The sequence below is a fragment of the Hydractinia symbiolongicarpus genome, chromosome 13, assembly GCF_029227915.1.
Source record: "Hydractinia symbiolongicarpus strain clone_291-10 chromosome 13, HSymV2.1, whole genome shotgun sequence".
Classification (NCBI taxonomy): Eukaryota; Metazoa; Cnidaria; class Hydrozoa; order Anthoathecata; family Hydractiniidae; genus Hydractinia; species Hydractinia symbiolongicarpus.
In genome coordinates, this window is record NC_079887.1 from 9,792,853 (window position 1) to 9,816,578 (window position 23,726).

Genomic DNA, 23,726 nt, shown 5'->3' on the forward strand with positions numbered 1-23,726 from the left:
TTTAACTTCTTTTTACTTTTTTCCTAATAACATGTCGCTTTTAAGCGAAGAAAATATGTCATATATTGTTCAGTTTTTGTATACTATTTGAGAAATGTTTGCAAAAACAAATTTTTAAAAACCGTGATGACGCTTGGCAGAGGATGTCCAGAACGAGCTTACGCGCGTCAATTTCATATCTTTTATTGTGTAATACACAATAAATTTGATCGTCTTTAGTTCTGTTGTTAACTCGCTAATAAATTAAAAGAGAAATCTTTACTCGCGGTGAAAAAGCTGTAAGCGGCCCGGCCCAATAAATTAATGGGGACGTGATACTTCTCCGTAACACAAAAATGTTACTGTCAAGGGAGAGTCAACTTTGCTATTCATTGGTTAGTAGTACGACGGTTTTTATTTAATTTAGAATATCTTAAAATTTTGATTTTTTCAAAATTTTTAACATCTGCGGACATATTTGAAATGTATTTAAAACAAAGGTGAAGAAAAGACGAGTTAGACTTGTTTAACTCGCGCAAGTTTTGATTTCTTTTGTAATGTCGCTAAATCCACGCCTTACAGTTCCCTACTGTTTAATCCATTCGCAAATAGTCTATTTTTTTCTCTGCTGTTTGTCAATATTTTTCTTTTCTTTTATTTCTTTCACTCAATTGATTTTTTGATCGTATTATATACACACTTATTAACTTTGTGTTAGCAAAAGCGATCAAAACGAGACAAAACGCGACATTTCGAAATTTATTTCTGTCAAAGTTCGCGAAAGTTGACCCTTTGTTACTTCACGGTAAGTCTAAGATTTCACCTAAAATATCTTTTGTATTTTATAAGATGTCATTTTGGCATGTTTATCTTTTTATAAGCTTAAAATTTATAAGCATAAAGAAATGAGAAGCGTAGGTTTAGGATATTATCCAGCATTAGCGAATCCTTCTGATATGTGTTTTTCTCGTTTTATGTGTATTTTATATTAAAAGACTGTTTTTTTATTTTTCCTCATTCACAACGAGACTTAAATAACATCACATACTGTCCGAAATTGGTCTTGTGTTATCATACATTTATTTTGGCACTTTTTTTAAAAAAACTAAGGACCATTTTAACATATAAGTTTTTAATTTGTTTCTGCAATAAGCATGATCCAAGCATACTCTACTTCGTCTTGTGTTATTGGCATAAGCATATTCTGTTTCTTTATTTTGAATTTTCGCTTGCTTATGTAAAAACGTAATGTGAGCTCTAATATATATATATAAATGTGGCAATCGTAGAGTCAGAGTTATTATATAAATTTAAATTTTTGAATTCAAACTTTACATGTTGTGTTACTGATATAAACCGAGTAAATTGTGGAAATAAAGCAGCTTTTTTCTATCTACACCATGTATAAAAGCTACACATAAAAATTTCAGCCATTTTAATACTCTGCCTTGGTTAGTATACAACATTTTTTTAGTATTCTCTTTCACTTGTGTTCTTTTAAAGACATGAGTGTGGGACCACAGGGCCACATTGTGAAGGACAACAGGACCACGTTGTCAAAATTTAAGAATCAAAGGGAAGAAAAAACCAAGACAAGCCCATTTTTAAAAGTGGCATTTTTTAAAAGAACAGTTGATATAGTAAAATTCTGCTTTATGTATCTATATATCTTTTCTCCTTATGCATACAGTTAACTCCTCGTAACTCGAACCTCCAACGGACCAGAGAAAACAGTTTGACATAACGAATGTTCGACTTAAGCGAAGCTCCCGGTAATTCGAACTTAGACAAAAATGAGATATTAGTTCGAGTTAAGGCGATTTTTTTTTTAGACTCTATAAAATTTACAAATGTTTTCACTGAAATAAAATTCGTTTGTCGGTTTGACGTAACCTTGTTGATAGTTCTTGTCCAATAACTCGACTTATTAGGTTGATGTATTTGTAAAGACAGGCTACGTTTTCGCTAAACAACATATACTCCAAGAGTAACTCCTGAAGTAACTTTTGTTACGTGCAAGAACGTAGTTATTTTCTAACCTTTTCTTTTCCAGTCATCCATCTGGTGCTTTAAAATTTAAAAAGCTTTCTCTTTTATCTAATTGCCATCAAAAGGAATATTTTAGCTCTTTTGTAAAGAGAACCATTTAGGAGCACCTTTTTTGAAATTTCTGGCTACATTACATACCAGTATTCATTTTTCGAACATTTGTTTTCTACTTAAACACTAGAAAATTCGAGTTAAAAATTCGAGTTATCCGAAAAAATTAACTTCAGAGGGACAAAAAAATGGTTAGAGAAAGCGAATGTTCGAGTTATCCGGGGTTCAAGTTAACGAGTAGTTTTTATAAGGAAGTATTAAGAAATGTCCAAGGGACCGTAGAAAACAGTTCGAGCTAATAAAAGTTCGAGTTAATTGTTGTTCGAGTTACCGGGAGTCTACTGTATATATCAAGCCATATTCTTTTATTTGCCTTTTCTTTTTGCAAACATGTTTCACGAAATTTTTTTTAAAATAACTAGAAAATTTGGCTTTATCCTAAATTATGGACAGTTTTAATTAATTACTTACTTTATAGTACATTACGAACTTTTGCGACCCAAAGTTGCGAGTCTGTGAAAATTTCTCCCTTGAAAAATGTATTTCCCATTTTTTTTGTTCTTTTAATGAGATTTCAGCCTTGCAATTGTTCTTAATGGTCGTCCAGAATGTCACACCTTAGGGGAGGGAGGGGGTAGCGAGAACGGACACAAAAATGGACAGGGGGAGGTGTTCATCCGTAAGCGGACATCCTTTACAGAGATTTATTTTTTGTATTCTTGTTGATTTAATCGTCTTTTAGAGAGAAGATGGCATAAAAGTCGTTTTGTTATCAATTTATATAAGAAGTATTTTGAATAGAGAATTCTAAGTAGTTGTTTACAAGGGAATTTTTCTATTTTTACTGATCAGTAATATAGAAGGGGGAGGGGTGGGTGGTGCCAACAAAAAATATTGACAGGGGTAAAAAATCGACAAAACTGTGCCGACGTTCTTTGTGGATACCCTTTATTTTGTTTTTATTTTTACGAATACTTGGTCTAAATGTGTTTTAAAAATCGTTTTCATTTTCAAAACCAGATATTTGTTACTTTAACAGGCGAAGTCATTTTGTATAAAATAAGCTCTTTATTTGCAAATTTAAACATCCAAGCGGATGGATATGCTGAACTTATTTTTACCTGGTAGTAATCTTACGACAAGATAAAAAAAATGTTGGAGTCTATATTACTGTAATAATTTTTAGTTTCCTCAAAAAATATTTTTTAAGCATTCAATGATTTTGCATACTGATAAAGTTTATTTCCTGGAATGACAAAAAAAAATAATTTCTTTAGAAGTGTATACCTTATCGGTGTAAATCTGTCGGTTAAAAATGATGAATTTTTTGCTAGGTGACGAAAATTTTTAACGGACGAAATTTCTTCGTTGATGAAATAACCTAGTTTTGAGGCAAGCCTTACTTTGTCCCGTCAAACAGTTCAACAAATAACTTTTTTTAAAGTTAACATAAAGAAATGTTTTTTACTGTGGCTAAACTTGAATATTTAAATACACGAAGACAAGGGTCGAACGCATTGAGAAGAATTTTTTTAAAAAACTTCGATAGAGAGAAGTTAAGAACATCCAAAAGCTTCCCGATGATCCTTTGTTTGTTTCATTGTTTGTTTATGTTTGTTTGTTTGTTTGTTAGTTTTAAATCGTCTCACGTCTATAGTTTTTTAACAAATGGCGCACAATTTTTTTTTGTTAAAGCAGCAAAAAATATTTTTTTCGGTCAGCGTGTCTCAAATTTATTTTGGATAAATATTATATATCTAATTAGTCTCAAAAGTCATAATTAACTAAAAAATATATTTTTTAATCTTTTATAATATTAAACATAAGATTGTATATTTCCCCCGTAATCTCATTTCCCATCGTTGAGATTAAAACCACAAGTAATGTTGTAGTGAATTTGACAAGGCGATGTCTGTTTGTCGCGGAATTCTGAAGAGGAGTAAAGAAGTTACTCCAACGCCATTTTGTGAAATTTTGGAACCGGGTTGTTCGTTCGTATATAACGGCAGCCCATACGAATTACCAAAAAGAATAAATCCCTTTGGACCTAAATCAGTTTAAGGTCTTGTTCATTGGTTCATGTCAGTGTGTTGTAACAGAAATAAAAGTTTCCCGCGTAAAACAAAACGTATTAATTTTAAATGCTTATTAGTGATTGCTAGACAACAGAGTAAGGTACTTAAATCTCCATGACAACAGAAGAAGTAAAAACACACCGCACAAATTTAATCTCTTTAAGTCTAAATCAGCTAAAACTTTGACGTCCGGCTGTTTTTATGCCGGTTAATATTGTTTAGCCGTTTTTCTGTAAACTATCTTAGAAAAAGTTCTAAATACCATACACGAGTCAGATTAAAAGAACGTTGAGATAGAGACTTTGTTAAAAATTAAGAACACAAGGAACCTGAACAAACTGATGTAAATCTAGAGCAACAAAAAAAACAATCATTTCCCAACAGTTTTTATTCTTTTTTGTCGAACTTACATGTATTTTGTTACTTTAACCCTTTTTAAACTTTAATTCTAACTATATAATTCCTATTCTAAACAAATAAGAACATTCGAGGCTGAAAAAGTATAAAAAAACAGACATCAGTCCTTATCTGAAGTCTCGATACTTACTGGTCCCAAATTAAGTGAGTTCAAACGTACCTTAAATAGAATTTAGTCATCATGGGCATATATATCACCTATATTCAACAAAAAATCTAGGGACGAGATTACGAATTGATAAAGCTATTAAGCTTTTTGGGGTGGTATGAAATTTTTATATCACCTTCCAAATTAACTTAATGCGAGTCTGACGAACAACCCGATGATTAATTTTTTTTTGTATAATAAGCTTTTATGTTTTTAATTTCTTACAATACCATGTATTTAAGTGTTCAAATACCACTCATTACTTCATCTAGATATAAGATTGTTAATTCTAAAAGAATAAACTTTTTTTTGAGTGACGAAATAAAACTACGAAACATTACTATGAAAATAATTTTATGTTATATACTCACAAAAAGTTGAAGAAACTCACTTGTTGTCTATTCAAAGGTTTTTATTTTTTTTATTTTCTTTACATTTATTTTCTCTCTTTCCCTGTCTCGTACGAAGTAGCCAATATTACATATTTGTAAACCTTTTCGTTTTTATGTTTATTTGTTTGTTTGTTTGTTTATTTATTTTGTTCATTTTTTTTCGAAATTATTTCCTTTTTTTTAACTCTTTTATTTTTCTCGATTTTTATTTTTTACAATACACTGTGTTGTCTTTTTAAGAGAAACGCGAGGCTTAAAGTAAAGGTCCTTTCAGCTGCTTTTCCGCTAAATATAAGGGAAGCAAGTAAAAAACAGGGGTCAAGCTACATAATTTTTGAGAAAATCTCACTGAAAGTTAAGAAACATTCAGTCTGAAGCTAAAAGTATGTTTCTTATATAAAAAAACGTGTACTTGCGTTTTCATTACAAATTTGAAATAAATGAACTTAGATGAACTTGTAAGAAGTAAAACTTAAAGTTATACTATAACATTTAACCTTTGATTTTTTGATGTTTCGATATATCTTTATTCCAACTAAGCTGTAAATTTAAGACATAGATAAAACTCTATTTTTTTAACTCTCAATATTTCCAGAATATTTTCTTCGCGTGTAAATAACTAACGTGAAATGTTGAGGTATTACACATTTTAAAGATGTATTATTTTATTGTTTCCCCGAGTCAAACAAAATAAAGGTCACAGAGTTCGTTAAACTTCTATTTTTTCCATATTTTGGCAGAAATTCAATAAAATGTTTTCAGTTTCATTGTGCTCGCATTTAGTTTCGTTAATCCAACCTCTTTCCCAGACCCTCTGCTCTTCTTTTAAAAACAGAATGGTCTTATATTGGAACAAAGGTTGTTTTTTGTAAACACAGTTTATTGACATTTTTGTCGTCGTTTTCATCATCATAAATCATTTGTTTGTTTCTCTTCCTGCCAACACCAGCAAGTTGGTTCAGTCCCAACCTCGTCCCCAGGATCACTTCAGTTTTTCTGTACCGAGAAAGAAAATATAAGAGGCCGCGAGGTTGGTTTTGGCTCGTTTGTTTACATAAGCAAGAAAACATTTCGCCTTACTTACCTGCTAGGATACTTTGATGAGCAAGCAAAAAGCCTGTTATTTACTAAGTAAACATAAAACAGCAGACGAAATTGAACTGAGCGAGTTGACCACAAAATAAACACAAGTGAAAACGTTGAAGGAATTCAAACTATGTACTTTTTTACGAGGCGTTGTATTGTTAAGTTAAAGTGTGAAAACATTGCGTATTTTTAAAGCTCATTTGAAAATTATTTCGGTAGCTTGTCAACTTAAAGCTTCCTACTACTGCTGTCTAAAATGTTCGTATACTGATGCAATGTTATTAGAAGGAATTTATATGATAATATGTATGTTAGGTTAGAATATGATTAAATAGTCTTAAATGTGGATTTTGTACCATGTTGGAATATTATGGTTTATCTTGTTACGTGCTGAGTGTGGATGACAAAATCGAAAGATTGTTGCTTCTCACTTTAAATACTTGGTACTGGAGAATTTAAAGATAAGTGGGTTTGCCTAAAAGTCATACCTTTACTGTCTCCTTTAGCGCCCTTTTTACTAGAACTTTTGTTGCAGACTAGCTAGAGACTTAAACATCTCACAATAGCAAGGTTTATATGTTCCAGATAGTATCTAGGAAGATTTTCTTTCTCTATTATCTTATACTTGTTTTTTAATCTAAGTTTGACCATGACATTGCTGTGGTCATATCTACATGAAATAATTACAATCAATGTGTCCGTTTAGGAAATGTGAACATTTTTGTTCCAAACAAAGGGGAAGTTTAAAATTAGGAAGCAAGAGGGTTTATAAATACTTGCTTTAATACAAAAACTTTTTTCTATATCCACATTATGCATTTTCATATAATCAGAACCAGTTTACCCATTTGCTTAGCACATATTCGTTGCAAATATCCAACAAAATAAAAAAAGGTATTATGTTTAGTTTTGGCAGCATTTTGTTGTTTATATTTGTTTAAACGGCAATTTGCTGGGTTTTTTTGGATTCGAGAAAAGAAGAAATGGTACTTTACTTGATACTTTACACAGTTTTCTCAGAAATTTTGTACGACATTACCAATCTCGTATGCAAAACTTCAAAGCTTGTTTTTGCTTTTTCGACTATTGCAGATTTATCTTAACGATTGCCTGTTAATAATCTTCATCGGTATATAACTCTAGGGACGGGATACTGTTATTGATAGATGGAATAATATTTCAGCTTGCATTTTGTTATGGTGGGAGTGAACTCCAACTTAGCTAAGCGCCATTAACGGGCTCTCGCGAAAAATTGAAACATTCATTAGTTCTGATATGCGATTGACGATCGTCGCTCGTAGCAAGTGTTAAAAGAAAATGTTTGTTTAGGCTTGTATGCGCACCGATTGTTGAATACAATTTTATTGATCATTTTTAAATGAGATGACGAAAAAGTTCTTTTTTCTTATACATTCTAATCATTTCTTATTTTATCGAGTCTTAAATGAACAACATCAGAACAGGACGGAATTTAAACTAGTTATCAAAGGAAGACTTTCCTGCGCCGTTTTGAGGAAAAACATACCGCTTGGTACATTACAGTAGCCGTTGTCTTTCCGTCAGCTCAAACACCGTCCGTCTAAACCACGCCTAACATCTTCAAGTTGAAAATAACAAATGCGATATATTTTTATCAAATTTGCTATGACAAACAAATTCCCGGGAATTTTTCACGGGTTAACGTCTAGTTTATATCATAATATCCAACTCTTCGTCTGTGTGCCACAGACAACAGCTGCAAGTAGGGGACGGGCCAGTTCCCGTAGATTTGTCACGTGGTATCGACTAGGAAGTGTGTAATACACATTTATGGTGTCCAAATTTAACACCCATGCTAAACGGTCTATCCACCTATAACATAAGCGGTGATGCAGTGTCACAAAAAAAGGGAAAACAGTGCATTGTATTATTCATCGTTAACTTGTTTATAAATAGTTATTCTTCACGGTAATAACAGTTTATTTACACATCTACTTACAAATAAAAATAGAGGTAAACAAATAACCGAGAAATATATTGACAATCAACTCTTTTATCACGTACCTACATTGTGGTTTCGTGTAAACAAGACATGTCGGGTTTTAATTACAAGAGCGCGTCTTTTTTTTTGACAGGAATATGGGCAAGTTTGATTGTGTCTGGAAATATTTTAAAATTTTTTTGTATCATGGCGTTATACTAAAATTTTTCTCTTTTCGAGTTTCTTGCAATTTCCTGGCTATATATAGAATTTTTTTACTGTCAGTTCTTCAGTGATCACAAACTAGATTTTTTTGAAAGCGTATAGAATTTTTTTTTGACTAATAGTTGACGAGAGACATACCTTAAGAAGCGAAATTTTGGCGACTGGTTAAATAATTCAAATCTGATAGGGATTTTTTATTTACAAGTGTATAGTATCATATTATTGTTTTATTTATTCTGATGTCTGAAACAAAGGACGCACAGCGCTGCCTTACATGTAATTTTAATGGACGAAATTGTGTAACTATTTGTAAATACTTGTACCTAATTTCTCTACAATCATAGTCTATAGAAAAAAACTCTATAGACTATGCTACAATAGACCTTTCCCGCATTTCCTAATTATACCATACTTAATTAAAGAGGTCGATGCTAAAATTGATTCTTATCCCTTAGTTCTTTATAAAAGGTAGAACAAATTACCTAATTTCGTTAATATTTCTGTTCCTTAAGTGTCTCAACTGCGAGCTAAAAGTTACGGTCAAACCCTTCATAAAGACGACCTTTCTAAGAATAGCCTCGTTTTTAAAATAATTATTTTTATTCAAAATAAAATAAGATCCAACCAGAATATTATATTGCTCTAAAAACTTCATTTTGTCATGATAATTTGATATTCTATCTAAATATCCTTATTTAAAGAGCATATAACCATTATGAAATTTTGGATGACGTTATAATTATTATAATTTATGAAATTCGGAAAAGGTGCATTTTTTTTTAAATTTGACGAATGGTCAAATGTTTTAAATTTAGCGTGCTTCCTCCAAGATTTGGCGAACGATCCAATATTTTAAACTGCGTGCATTTAGTTCATCGAACGGTTGAATATTTTAAATATGGCATTGATTTCATTTGTCGAAAGACAAATATAAATTCGATGTCGTCTTAATTCACGTATTGTGACAACACTTGGCAACTTACCATCTTTTCCCTCTTACAGTTAGGTTTAAAATCTTCTCACACCCAGTGACTGTAACAAGTCGTAGTTGTTAATCATTTTGATATTGATGCCTGGGGCCAACTTGGTCGCAAATGTCTTGTGGCCACTGAGCCGTTATAACAGAGAGGGAAAATACCCTGGGAACGAGGTTTGCCTGAGGCTGGTGGCAAAGAGTGGTTGTTGCAGCTAAAAGCTTCCTTAGGTATTAATAACAGTAAGCATAAGGAGGTACTAGATTAACCAATCATGTTTAACTTTAAGCTAAGAAGTTCTTAGTGTTGTTTGTATACGTTCTCAAAATTAAGTTGTGGGAGAAATGTCATCTATTTTAAAAAAGCAAAGTAGAAATAGTAGGGTTTCAAAGCATGTCTTCGCCCAGCCATTGAGATAGTAACCTCAAACTCTGTGGGGTTTTTTTGGTTTACGTCCTATAGGGCAAGTCAATTCGATTGACATTTAAGAGCTCTGGGGAGGAGGTTGGAAGATTAGCATAGTTTATGTGCGACACTTGTTTTGTCATCTGAAATGCAAAACCGGATTAACTGATTTTTTGGACGATATAAAGATCTGATGTTTTTTTTAGAAAACTTAAGCTGACAAGAATAATAAATTATAATAGTACAACCTCTAACATAGATCATGTTCAAATATTAATGAAACGTAAAGGAAAGGAAAGATTTATCCTTCTAACCATAATCTGATCATTTAACGCCGCTTTTTACGATGCCCTTAACGGCTAAATTTTTAGACCGGGAATGAAGAAACTAGGCAGCTTATTTATATTTCGGACAAAAGATTTCGCCAATAAAGATGGGCATTAACTCAGAATTTATAATTATTTTTTTTTTAGATTTTTTAGATTTTTTTAGATTTTTTCAAAATAATAAACAATATCTTTATTTAATCTTCGATAGTAATGTATAAGTTTGTGATGTACTTTTGTTCAAATGACTCCACCTAGACAACTTTTTTTCTTTCTCATATTGGAAAAACGATGTTAGAAAACGAAAAAGAACCCCACGAAATTGACAGATGTTTAGCGTTCACCCCTCTACCCTGTACCTAAACGTCAATAAAAAATGTTTCGGTTATCGAGTTCAACCTGTAAAAGTGTAAGACCAGTGAAGGTTCAAGCGGTAAAAACAAATATGAAACAATTAAAACAATACGTATGACCTTAACGTTTTTTATATCTATGTTAAAAACCCCAACACCCAAATTTTTTCTAGTACACACCCTACCTCGTTCTCAGGGCATCTCGTATCTTTTCTGACATCGGAACGGTGATACGAACATGTTCATTTTGAAAGAAACAACAGGCACTGGGAACAAGGTTGGTACACACACTGTCGTACGACATTCAATTTGTCAGTTAAAGCCTTACTCGCAGTTTACCGCCTCCTGTGCAATACACAATCAAAACATATAAAAATTACTTAAAACGAGGCTATGCTTTACTTTTTACTCATTTTGTTTGTTTGTTTGTTTGTTTGTTTGTTTGTTTCTTAATTTGTTTCTTATTATTATTATTATTTGACTTTTCAATATACTTTTTCTCTTTGCAAACAAAGTAGATTATGATTTATTTATCTCATCAAATAAATATATACATATATAGTTTGCGCTAATCTTTCTTTTAATGTCATTTATTTTAATTTTTTAAGCTTCATGTCAACCTCATCCCCATGGTTTTTTAGGTCTTTGTACTTAAACGTCCAAATGAAAAAAAAAAACCTTGGAGCGAGGTTTATTTCATAATAATCAGAAGGTGATTCACAATATTTTATAAAACATTTTTTAAAACGTACACAATGAGCACTTGTCATCAAATCCCTGGTGTCACAATTTGTCATCAAATCCCTGCTGTTGTAATTCATCACGAACTCCTGTTGTTACAACTCATCACTATGTCCTTTGTGTCAAAATTACTGATCAAATCCCCGTCATAATGTTTTTTTTGTAAGGTAGTTTTTACATGACATGAAATTGTGGATCTCTAGTCTATTCTTTATTTGGTTTCGCAGGAAATGAAACCTATTTTCAGTGCTGGATGGTTTTATTTCATTTCGTTTTGATCAGAATTTCTCGGATTTACCCAAAACGAACCTATCGTGCGCGTGCAATTTACAAAAATGTTATAATAAAAATTCAAAAATAATATCTGCGTATGTTAAACAATCTCCTTCTTAGGGCTTTAATTTCCCTTTCTAATGAGGCATCTAACTTTTTTGGTGGCAGCCATACATTTCAGAAAGCGGAAAAAAGCTCTGGGAACAAATTTGGCTCACAAAAACCATGTATTAGTTTAGGTAGGCTTGAAATCTACGTCACAATAATTTCTAACTTTGATTGTGTGCACGCTTTACTCAGCTCTAACACTCACACCGGTATAACTTTCTTCCAAGTGCAAAAATATCCTAGCGTTGTCATATCTCACACTAGCAGTTTCTCGCTGTGAATTATCCCTTCAAAGTATTATCTCTTCAAAGATCACTGATAATTTTATTACAACTGTAACCATGGTTATTGGTTTCCAAAGGACTACCTCATTCCGTAATTTAAACCACACGTGAGTTAAAGGGGCGGAGAATTGACTGGTGTAGAAAATTAGCAAAACATATAAATTTCTCGTCAGATTTATTGACAGCTGGTCAATATGTGATAACATCGTAGTTAAAGTTAATTACCACTTTGACTTGATTAGGTCATTTTGTGTTGCCATGACAACAATTTGTTTTGAGCGCGATTGAGATATTTCTTTGATTTGATGGCGTATTTGCTTAACGTGTAAAAAAGCTACCTTCGAAATAACTTAAGGTTGTGTCAAACTAACTGCCAAACAACAACAGGGTTAAGAACAACAATATTTTAAATTTCTTCTTGGTTTTATGTTTACTTTTGTGTGACGCCACATTTCTATTGTTGTAACCTGCTTGTCGCATGTCGTGTTGTAAAGCTTAACTTATCCTGCAAAAATCTTCTGTTACTGCCCTAAATAACCAAGTTGTTACCCAGTGTTGTTACTTGATTGTTTCTTTTTTAATGCACAATCCTCTAATCTGGAAGTATTAAAAAGATGTAGCTAAGTTTTAATGCTGGTTTCAGCCTTTCTTAGAGTAATTATAATTTGTGTGTTATTTTTATTAGAAAACAAAAAAAACACAAAAAAACAAACAAGACTATTCATCCTCATCAACATAAACACACGCTCAAGTTCATAAAAGGTAAGTTCACTTACAGAACTTATTAGGCAACCTCGGACACAGTTCCAATTTATAAGACTCATACATCCTGCGTCAAATAGAAAAATAAAGCCTGGAATTGAGGCTGGTCATTAAGATTTTAATCAAAATGAAGGAGACATTACTAGAGACAAATGTGACCATGATTTTATCTAGATATATTATTTTCAGATTTCTATCAGGTTCTATCCTGGCAACGTTTCATAACATTGTCCTTATGAATTTTCTAATCTCCTTCCCAGGCCTCTTTGTTTTTTCCTTTAATCGTTTCAATGGAAAATACACTTTTTATTTATTCGTATGAACCGTCCCCTTACGCCCACGAAGTTTTAAACTTTCGTAACCGGTAATGTCAGGCGGATTTTTATTTTTATCTGTCCGGAAATTGCGTGACCATCAACTTTAAAAGATCATTTTAAAATATAAAGTTTTATGATGAAGATAAATAATTATAATAGTGAACTAAACTATCGGTCAAAATGAATTTTCCCTAAGAAAAATTTAAGACGTTAGGCCTTTTTTCCGATAGCGCAAAGCGACTACAAAAATGGAGGCACAAAATTTTGTGGTTTATGGATTTTAAAAAAGAAAATATGCTAATTCCTTGTGGAAGGAAAAAAGGATTTTTTATAAATTTTCAGAGGCTGTGATTGGTTAAAACACACGGTTTTTTTTTAGCATTCAACATTTACCATAGCAACCAACAAACGAACATAGCCCTAGCAACAGTCAAGGTTATGCGTGTTGAAAAAAGAATGATTCGGCATAGCACCCTTACAAGGAAAGAAAAAAAATGACGCAAAGCATTCGTGAGGTGCATCATACATTTTAAATTAAAGAAAAAACGAAGAAAAAAACTCCATTAATTAGCTGTTGAGTGCAGGAAAAGGAAAGGGCATTTCGTTTTGATTACCGATCTAACTTATGTGTAGTGGCACTCATTAGAATAACGACTTCTAATCAAGGAGCGATTCAGTTAGTTTAATAGCCAATTGGGAAGTGATTAAGGAAGCTGATTCTAATTTAAAATGGCAACTAAATTATTTAACCATAGCAATATATCTGAAGATTTAGTGAAGCGGTTCAGTAAGTTGAAGAGTTCACCGAAGCCGATAGTAGCGAAAAAGAAAGCTTCGACGAATCTAGCCACCAGTCCTACTGGAAAGAAGGCGGCGTTGGAACAGCTGCTTCTCAGTGTGCCACTGGATGACGATATCGCTCACTTCAGTGATAACAAACGAGTGGACCTCGGGCTACCATTGTATTCAGATAACTACGAACCTTCTTTTTGTTTACCTTCATCGGGCTATCGATCCGATTCGGAAGGCTCAAAATATCGGATTCGTACAAGTCAATCAGCTAGTCACTCACCAGAAAGATCACCCGATCCAGTTCGAAAAGGAAATGTTCGAAGAGTAAGATCGTTGAACGCTTCTACTGTTACAGATCGAATTTGTGAGATTCGAGAGAAAATTGCTAAAGTTGCCAAGGAACGAAACGCTGAGAAATCTTCAGACGACACTAACGCCTTCAAACGTACGGGTAGCTTACGAGCTAAACGATTAAATACAGTAGAAAAGGATACGGGTGTGAAGAGGTCTCGATCATTCAATATCAACGACCGTAACAGGCCGGAGAAAAACACATTAGGACACAGAACTAAACTAACGTCGAGCTCTGTCACCTCAATTAAACAAAGCGAAATCGATAAACTTCGACAATATTTTAACAACTCGTCACGAAAGCAGCCGCCTCAACAAGCCACTGCTAACACTGATAGTACTGCTAAACCAGTAAATTCTTCAAACTCTCTTCGCTCAAGTTCTTTCAACACTTTGCAAGAAGCTTGGGAGCATCGGAAACCAGCTAAACAAGAAGAAGATAACTTAGACGCGCCGGTTAAACCAAAACGAACGTCATTATCAGACGCTGAAACCGACGTTGTTTATCGTCGCAAGGAAAGACGTCGTCTAAAACGAGCCGGCAGTTCCTTAGGTGCAGCAGCTAGTGATCGTTCGGACTCAGAGACAGAAACTGAAGAGAGTCTACTCACACACGCCGCTTTACAACGCTTTGAAAGACGCTCGAGATTAGAATTACGTCGAAATAATTCATCGACTCGACGTCGTGTGAGAGCCGATAGCGACAGTAACGACGAAAACAATAACGAAACTTCGTCGGAGAAAACCTTAGACTCCGGTATTTTTGATATAGCTTTAAGTCATTTATCAGAAGATATCAGTAAACTGACAAAAAAGTACGATAGTGACGACTTTATTCTTGACGATTGCGTCAGCCCTAAGTCTGGGTATAGTTCAGCCAGTGAAAGTTTAGCGAGTACGACAACTTTTTATGACAGTGCAGAGGAAACACTCGATATGGATTCTCGTAAAAAACGTCCGCTAAAACAAGACAAAACAAATATGAAAACTGCCGTTTTGAACGCATCACGTTTAAACAAAATGTCGGCTTTTACAAACGGCGACACAAAGAAATTAGTCGATAAAACGTCATCATTAAATCCCAACCCACATAATCATCATGACCATATAAAGACAACCAATTGCGTTCGTGAACCAACAGACAAAACAAATATTAAAAAAAATCAACAAAACACAACGCAAAGAACATCTAAGGCGTCAGAAAAGAACAGCGTTGTAACAGATAAGACGAGTAAAGAAAAACAAACTGAAATAACAGAGGAATCACAAAAACTTCGAAGACATTCAAAATGTTGCTTACCAAGTAACCATTCGTTGGTAGAACGTAAGGTTAGTAATTCACCGAATAAAGTCGAGAGGAAAACAAGTAATTCACCGAACAAAAGCCAATTAACTTCTACTCAGTCAAAAGAATCGTTACCACAGAGAAAAGAATCCGTTCATCATAAAGGGTGCAGTGGAGCGGAAAATATGAATCAATTAGATTATACGTCTCCTAATAGCGCAATTACCACAACAGCAACAACAACACGACGAAAAACAAGTATCGTTGGCCCGGCTAAAAAAAAAGAGGGAATCACACCGAAGCTCGCTCGTACTTGTATCTCACCACCGTTACATAAAACTCCCACAGAAGATAGTAAGACTGTAAAGAAAAAATTAAACCCTGAATCACCGTTAAAAGGCGATCAAGAAAAAAGTATATTGAATAAATCTCAAACTTTGACTGAGAAAAGTATTAATTATCAAGATGATGAGATCAACAATAACAACGAGAAATTCTCTACTCGCACTAGCACTTCAGTTGAATCGACCAACATGGATAAGCACACACCTCTGTCTAAGTTTATTGTAAACAAGGCGAGATCAAGTGTCGACGAAACTAACAGTCCAAATCGAATTTTAACACGCGGAGACTCAATAGAGGTTCAAATATCACTTACTGAAAACAAAACACCGACAAACACAACAACCGGAAAACTTGACACAAAACTGACGCGGAAATTATCTCTAAAACACTCGCCTCCATCAGTCAAACCAGTACAAGAACTAAGTATTCCAGAAGGTTTAGATAAAGGAGTCCAGTGTTTATTACTTACTGGTGAAACGACATTAAGCGGGAAAGTTATTAACGTGAGCGATACATCAAAACAAGTTACGATTAACGAAAAAGTTATTGAGGAACTTGGAAGCGATATTTTAAAAGACATACAATTTACCTATCCTGAATATTTAATCGATCCAAACTCTGGTTCAGACGCTACTGATTTTGTATGCACGACTGATATTGAAGATCCTGTAAAACTAAGAATGGAAAATGCTAGACTTCAGCAACTCTTGTTTGAAGTCGAACACGCTCGTGCGGGAACTGTAAAAGCCCTGCTTCACGTGAACACACTCCTAAATAAAGTACAAGGTGATAACACTAGACTGGAAGGAGATATAAAAGTTTGCATGCTAGAGAAAGAAGTGCTAGCTGACACATTAAAAGCAGTCCAGGCTAAAGATGGTTCAACTGCGATAGAAGGATCAGACGTCGGACTACCAGGAGATAATGTTGTGCAAAAAGCTAGGAAAGATACCGTGGATAAATCGCTGTCAATTATTGTTGAATCGTGGAAGAAGGAAAAGAAGGAGCTAGTAGCGCAGCTTAATAAATCGAAATCTAAAGAAGAAGATGCAGAAAAAGCTGCGAGTAGGTTACGAGTACAGTACAAGAAAGTTAAAGAACAGCTAGAGCATTCGAACACTGCTTTTACAATGACATTAAAAAATAACCTGGACGCCACGAAACGAATGGAGAACGAGTTGAGGAGCTCACTCGAAGATAAACAGCAATTACTTGTGAAATGCAACGAAGGGAATAAATTCAAACGAGATTTGGAAGCCTTACAACAAGAAATGGAAGAACTTAAAGCGTCGTACGACGAGGTAAGAAAAAAGTTTGTTTATATTATCTCGTTTACCCAGTTTGTAACGAATTCTTTTAATGTGAATGCTAATTAAACCTGACGGACTTTGTTAGCCATCGCAATATAATTAGTTAACAATCAAAACATGAGATTATCTTAAAAATAATTTGACGCAAAAAATGCTGGGAATACTAAACCTGACTAAAACTCTTACTGAGGTGGGAAATATGGTGCTATTATTCAGATGAAGTTTTTTGTTTAATCCAATGCTCTCCTCCGGAGAATTCAAGTCAACAAGTCGTAATGTTTTATCATCATTAAGACAAAGATGGAGATTGTAGAAATTTTCGAGGTGTAAAGTTTGACATTTGTGTAATCGGTTCTCTTTGTGACAAATTTTTGTTTACATTTCTCATGGACACTGAATGACGTAATGTTTGACTAATCGAGTAAAACGAAACATTAAGCTTTAAATCCCGTGTACAAAGGTTTTTTTACACACAAAAATAATTTTGGGAAAATAACCTTTGACATCAACTTGCTTAAAAAATATCCCAATTTTTTCTTTTACTCTACAAGAAAAGCCAAAGGTGATTCGCTGTATTTAGTAGCTAACGAATGATTTATCCACCGGAATTGCATTCATATAGATTTCTCAGGCTGATTAGGTTAATTTAATTGTTGTAATAAAAAACCTTCAGAATTTTCTTAATCTTTTTTTATAACGCTGAGGGAATTATTAAGGGTTTATTTTTGTTTTATTTGAAAGTATTCATGGAATGTTGCAACTCTTACATATCAAGTTATTTCCTCTTTTCTATACAGGAACTCCTAAAAAAAAAACGTAAAACAAAAAAATATTTAATATAACCCAGTTTTTGCATTAATCTTTCTTTACATTTAAAGTGTTTCAAATTTTGTCTCGAGAAGAACTTCTTAAGGTATGCGAAAAATTTTACGACTTTCCAAACGAAATATAAGGGGCATTTTAGAAAAAAAAATTGTGGTCTAACCTTAGCAATGTCGTTTATCAATATAAGATATCAAATTAACTGTATATACATTATTATATTATCAAACAAAATTCATTTATTATAAATTTATAATTAACTGGCACATTTTTATCTATTCAAATTGCGTGCTGCCAATTACGTCTCAGTGCTTCCGATGCCATCATGGAACTGATTCTGACGTCAGCAAAATTTTTAATCATATCAATTTTATTATATATTTTATTTTCAGCTTGAAGATGAAAAAGAGTTGCTCGAGAAAAAATGTTCTCATCTCGAAAAACAGAAGAAACAGTTGCAATACGAAGAGGAAGAATTACACGAGCAAGTGGCACACTCACAAGAAATCATCGAAAAACTTACCGATGTCGAGGAAGAACTGAAAAAGAGGCTAGAATTGGAGATCAAAGACAAGGAATACATGCAGGAGTGTCTAGAAGAAACCGGTCAGATTCTGTATCAGCTTAAAAACAACGAAGCCAGTCTGATTAAGGATAAAGATCTTTTACTCGATGACTTAGAAGCTGAACTTGAGGTAGGTTTTTGTGTCTCATTTAATCATGTTTTCTTTCATTGAGGAAGCATAGCAAGAGTTTGACACTCCCAAGTCTTACTTAATGCAAATTTGCCTCGCTTGTTCGAGATTATTGGTCGAAACTAACAAACTGACGATCCAAACATCTTGACATTTAAATCCTTTTTTGAATCTCCACTTACTTAAAAAAAACAAATCAAAGCCTTACTTAAGCTTTAAAATAACTTTAAAGTTTGCTCAAATATTAGCTGAATTTATCTTGATTTAAAACTCCAGTTGCATTGTAACAAATGTCTTTTTATACAATCTAAAAAAAAGTGCCACACTAGAAATACCCGTCAAAATAAAGTGCCATCATATCAACCTTGCTTGGAAACAGAGAAAGAATGGTAGCCTGTTAAAAAAAATATAAGTGTTAAGAATGAAAACGACTTTGTTTTGATGTTACACAGAGCCACAAATTCTTGCTCTGTGATAAAAACATAACACAATTTCAGCCTGTGAGATTTGTTTTAAAACAAAGTGAATCCTGTTTACAATATGGGGAGAGAATAATTTTTACGAATTCAACAAAATCAGTGCGAACCAAAAAAAAAAGAGAGAGGAGATTCAAAATGGCGTTCGTTGATCCATACTCAGAAAGGATGGATGAATTTTTAAACCTGGTAGATGTGATCATGGACAATACGGCGGTAGATTTTTTAATCATAAGAATGGTTAAGGTTTTTAAAACAGGAAAATTAACGCAAAGTAATATTTTCAACGAGTTAGATAAGTCTAGTAGAACAACCAGAAGGATACGAATTTCGATTAGTTCAAATTTTAATACTTTCCTTTTTTATTTCTCAGGAGAAAGAAACCTTGCAGACTACTTTATCAGTAACTATGGACGAACACAAAACCCTTGTTGATAGGCTTCAAGACATGACTAATATACACATCACCGTGAAGGAGAGTCTACAGGTAAGGATTCCGAATAAATCGGGTTTATCGGAATAGTTTTATCGCGGAAAAGACACAGGGAAATGATCTTCATAGGAAGACGGAAAAACAAAAAATCTTAGCCTTCCCACGGCTTTGTTCCAAAAACACCTTGTGAAAAACATTGTAAAGTCTTTTTTTTTTGTTTTCTGTTTTCGTTAAAGCTTTTCGTTAAAGAAAAGAAAAAAGTGTATCATATGTAAAGAACTCTGTGTAACGAATACACAATTTTTTTTAGCAAGCAAATAAAAAAGAAAAGAATTACCAAGAACAGATTGAGGTTCTTACAAAAACAAATCATATACTTCACTACACGTTAGAGAAAGAGAAGGAAGAACGCATGGACACCCAAGAAATGTATAGCGTTGAAGAAGCCGAACACAAAAAATTTAAAAGCGAAACGTTACTTAAAGTTAGAGATCTGGAAACGAAAGTGGAAGAGCTTCTATACGAAAACCATAAACTCAACGAGATGAAAGAACAACTCGATAAAAAATGTCAAGATCTACAGGTAAGCGAGTTTTACTCAATTATCATTATTGTTATACTTATTATTGGGGCTAGATTCATATTGCAACTACTGTTAGTGAAGGATCCTTCGAACGAAGTTCTACTGTAGCTATATCAAACTTTTATTAATGGCATGTTTAAATTAATCATCGTATACGACATTAAACAAGCAAGGAAAAATAAAACTTTTGTTTATATTAGGAAGATTTTAACAGAAAATATAGGTGTTAGACAAGATAAGGACTGAAAAGTTTGTTCACAAATATTCAAATTAAGTTGTTTCATCGCACACCAAAGGCGAGTACTAGCTCACACAAAGAACGAAGTTTTTTTGACACAACAATGGGGCAAATGTGTATAATTTATGAATATAACTTTCAGGTACATCTCGAGCAAGAAGAAGAAGACAACTGTAGTCTGCGTAAACAATTATCTCGAGTAGAACAACTTAAAGATACGATCGAAAAAGAGCTTGAAATTTTACGTGACAATGGAGACGAAATGGAGAAAAGTGTGAGTGGATTGACGAAACAACGACAAGAAATAGAAGTTGATTTAAAAACAGAACAAGCTCGTGTCGAAAAACTGACGTGCACGGTCGAAGAAACGGAAGAAGTCCTCGAAAAAGTAACCAAAGAACTTAACGAAACGAAACGAAAATTAGACGAATATAAGTGTGATTACGAGGATATGCAAACGAAACTGAAAGAGCGACAAAAGCGAATTCGAGAGCTGGACAGTTCAAGTCAAGAAGCGATAGAAATGAGAGATAAATACCAGAACCGTATGAACTACTATGAAAGCGAAACTAAAAATTTACGAAAAAAGGTTAATGAGCAAATCGAAGAAATCGGCACGTTACAAATCGAATCGCAACGATTTTCGAGGGAACGAGACACTCATAAACGTAACTGTGAGATGTCTGTTAGAGACTTTGAAGCGCATAAAATAAAATGTACCGAAACTTTGAAAAAATTAAAGGAGGAGATCATCGAGCTGAGCAACAAGATCGTTGAAAAAGACCGAATGGCGATGAAACAGAAGGAACAATATCAGGACCAGATTGACAGCACTGCATCTGATCTGCAATTTCTGCGCAAGATGTTGGACACTGATATTAAAAAGAGCGTACAAAGAGTGAAAAGTGATACTTCCGACGTTGCAAATGACAGCGATAAACTCAACGTAAACTTTCTTCGTAACACACATGACAAATTCAGAGATGAATTTCAAAGCCACGTGGAAAAACTCGAGGGGATGTTAAAAGAATCGAAAGAAAGCAGCGACTCCGTCACAGTGGTACAAAGTCCAATGTCGAAGATTAAATTAGAAGAATTGAAACAACTACGCAATGAGGTATTTGAGTTGCATTCCGATTTGGCGAGTGTAAAAAGCAAGTTTTCGAATCTTCGAGTTGAACTAACCAACCTAAAACTAGGAAAACCAACATTTAACGGAGTAAGTAAGTCTTCGGAGGAAGTGACAACTGAGGAACTCGATAACGAGTTATCCAATTTAAACGAGTTAATTACCAAACTCGAATGCCGACACAGAGCAGTGATGAGTCGAAACGCGATTTTACTACAGCGTACACTTACAGAGAACGACAAGACCGCCAAAGACCTGGTAAAGAAGTTCCAGGTTATCTCACTCGAAGGAGAAAACAAACAGCTAAAAACATTGCTAGGTATATTAAAGAAAAAATATGATTTCAACGAGACAGAGCTTGCTGCTGAATTGCAAGAGATAAACGAGACAAACGAAGATGACTTATCACCGATGGTGAATGGAAACTCGAACTACATATCTGACAGTTCAGAACCTGGGAAGCATTTAACGTCAAGAAGCGATAGCAACCTGCGTTTTTCTGGTTCCAACCGATCTTCCCGACGCACGAAGAACTACAGCTTTTTCAATGAGGTGATGTCTGAAGAAGTCGCTCCCCCACGGAGGTTTAACAGAGATAATTTACGTAGTTCAGGTGTTTCTTCTTACAGCTCAGAAGATGACGATGATTACTCTCCTCCACGCGGCTTACCAAGACGATATAACACACTGCCACATAGATCAAGAAGACCAAGGCAATAAAATATTGCGCATAGCATCAAAGGTGGAGAGTAAAAGACAACATGCGTAAATAAAACCAGTTGACTTCGAAATGTTATACCAAATAGCAACCGCGCATATAACGACACTGAAAAATTACAATAAAACTTTTCATCCCTGCATTTTAAAACACGGTGCTCCACTTGAAAAGGAGCAATTGGAATCAGAGCGCAGCCGTTTGCGTAGAAATCCAATAGAAAGGTTTTTATAGGTATTTTATTGTATTAAACAGAATTTTATATTTTTTTAAATCTAAAAAGTGTATAAGATAATATCTCGTCCTATGTGACGAAAAAACTAATTAAAAAATTCGTATCATGATTTTTTAAACATAGTACATGATGTATACCACTAGAACAGCAACATGGTAGCATATGGTATAGTACCATGAATAGTTTCCACGTGCGTGTGGCTAAAAGCAGATGTCACATGGAAATATGTACGAGAGTTAAGGGAGGTTCTGATTTATCACCTTTAGTAGATGAGAAAACGTGCGAACGAGACTGGTTTTTCTCGTTTTCGTGTGAAAAAGCGTGCGGAAAAGTACGAAGCAGAAAACTAAAAAAAAAAATATAAATCGCAAAATTATTACAAAACTTAGAGCATGAACTTTCGGGATCGTCTTTTGCGGTAACTATCCTCTGCTTATTGCTATTTCATCGAGCTTCGGTCGTTCGGGAGATAGGGCGTATTAGGAATTATAAAATTTAGAACGTTTCAAGGTGCGACAGATAAAACACAAAGGTGCTGAATCAGCGAATTTTCTGTAATTTCGCGAAAAAATCGCAATTTTTGGATTTGGAATGTTTTAAAACATAACCTCTCCCGCATGTGAGGTTCAAAACAATAGGGAAAGAGTATTTTTATTTTTTGTTGTTGACCATTCTTAACATAAATTAGTGATGCACTCTGCGAAAGCATATTTCGTGCGTTCTTTAACACGACTTTGTTCTTGCGCACACACAGACATGCCCCTTAGACAAGTCTTGGCGTAAATGACCGAATATAACGCCTACTTCCAAGTAAACGCCCAATGTATATTGTCAAAAGGAGTTCATCTGAAACTATGTTCAGAAAAAAATTGTAGTATTTTTTTTTTAAATTGATACCTGCCTACAAAACCAACGTTAATACAACTTTACTAGTCGTTAGCCCATGGAAAATCCACGGGTTCACCCGTCCGTTTTATACCGCATTGCGTGCTTCTCGCTATTGCGCAGCTAAGCTACCATTTTGCGTGACAGACAGACAGACGTATACGGGTATTATAATATAGATGACTGGGCAAATTAAATGTCTTTCATATATATTCACTGGCGGATTATACGCACATTACATTTCCTTTTATGGCGCTCAATTTAAAGATTATAATGGATTTATGGATCAGTAAAATCTTGAAAGAAATACCAGATTAACCGCCATACACCTTTTAAAACAAACGCCCATTGCAAATAATCGCCCTTTCCGAAAAATAAACACCAAAGGTGTTCAATCATTAATTCGAGTTGCTGTTGAATAGCGCTGTTACTGCACATTTTTTTAATACGCCAAAATAAAAGTTAACCCGATTTATCTGTTTTATACCTTCCACGTCGATCCGTATA

General features: G+C 34.0%; 1 protein-coding gene across 1 annotated transcript; it reads left to right on the top strand.

Moving 5' to 3' along the window:
- The first annotated feature begins 662 nt into the window (after nucleotides 1–662).
- LOC130624162 (uncharacterized) lies at nucleotides 663–22,435 on the top strand. Its single transcript, XM_057439726.1, has 7 exons — nucleotides 663–784; nucleotides 12,532–12,608; nucleotides 13,305–16,999; nucleotides 18,223–18,525; nucleotides 19,375–19,488; nucleotides 19,745–20,017; nucleotides 20,398–22,435. The coding sequence occupies exons 3-7, from the start codon at nucleotides 13,655–13,657 to the stop codon at nucleotides 22,102–22,104; spliced, it is 5,742 nt and encodes a 1,913-aa protein (XP_057295709.1). The 5' UTR covers nucleotides 663–784; nucleotides 12,532–12,608; nucleotides 13,305–13,654; the 3' UTR covers nucleotides 22,105–22,435.
- The last annotated feature ends 1,291 nt before the right edge of the window (nucleotides 22,436–23,726 follow it).

Bases quoted from the DNA above. Each gene is read 5' to 3' on its own strand.
- LOC130624162 (XM_057439726.1), top strand. From the start codon at position 13,655: ATGGCAACTAAATTATTTAACCATAGCAATATATCTGAAGATTTAGTG. The intron at 18,526-19,374 runs GTAGGTTTTTGT...TTTATTTCTCAG, and splicing joins ACTTAGAAGCTGAACTTGAG to GAGAAAGAAACCTTGCAGAC. The intron at 19,489-19,744 runs GTAAGGATTCCG...AATTTTTTTTAG, and splicing joins CCGTGAAGGAGAGTCTACAG to CAAGCAAATAAAAAAGAAAA.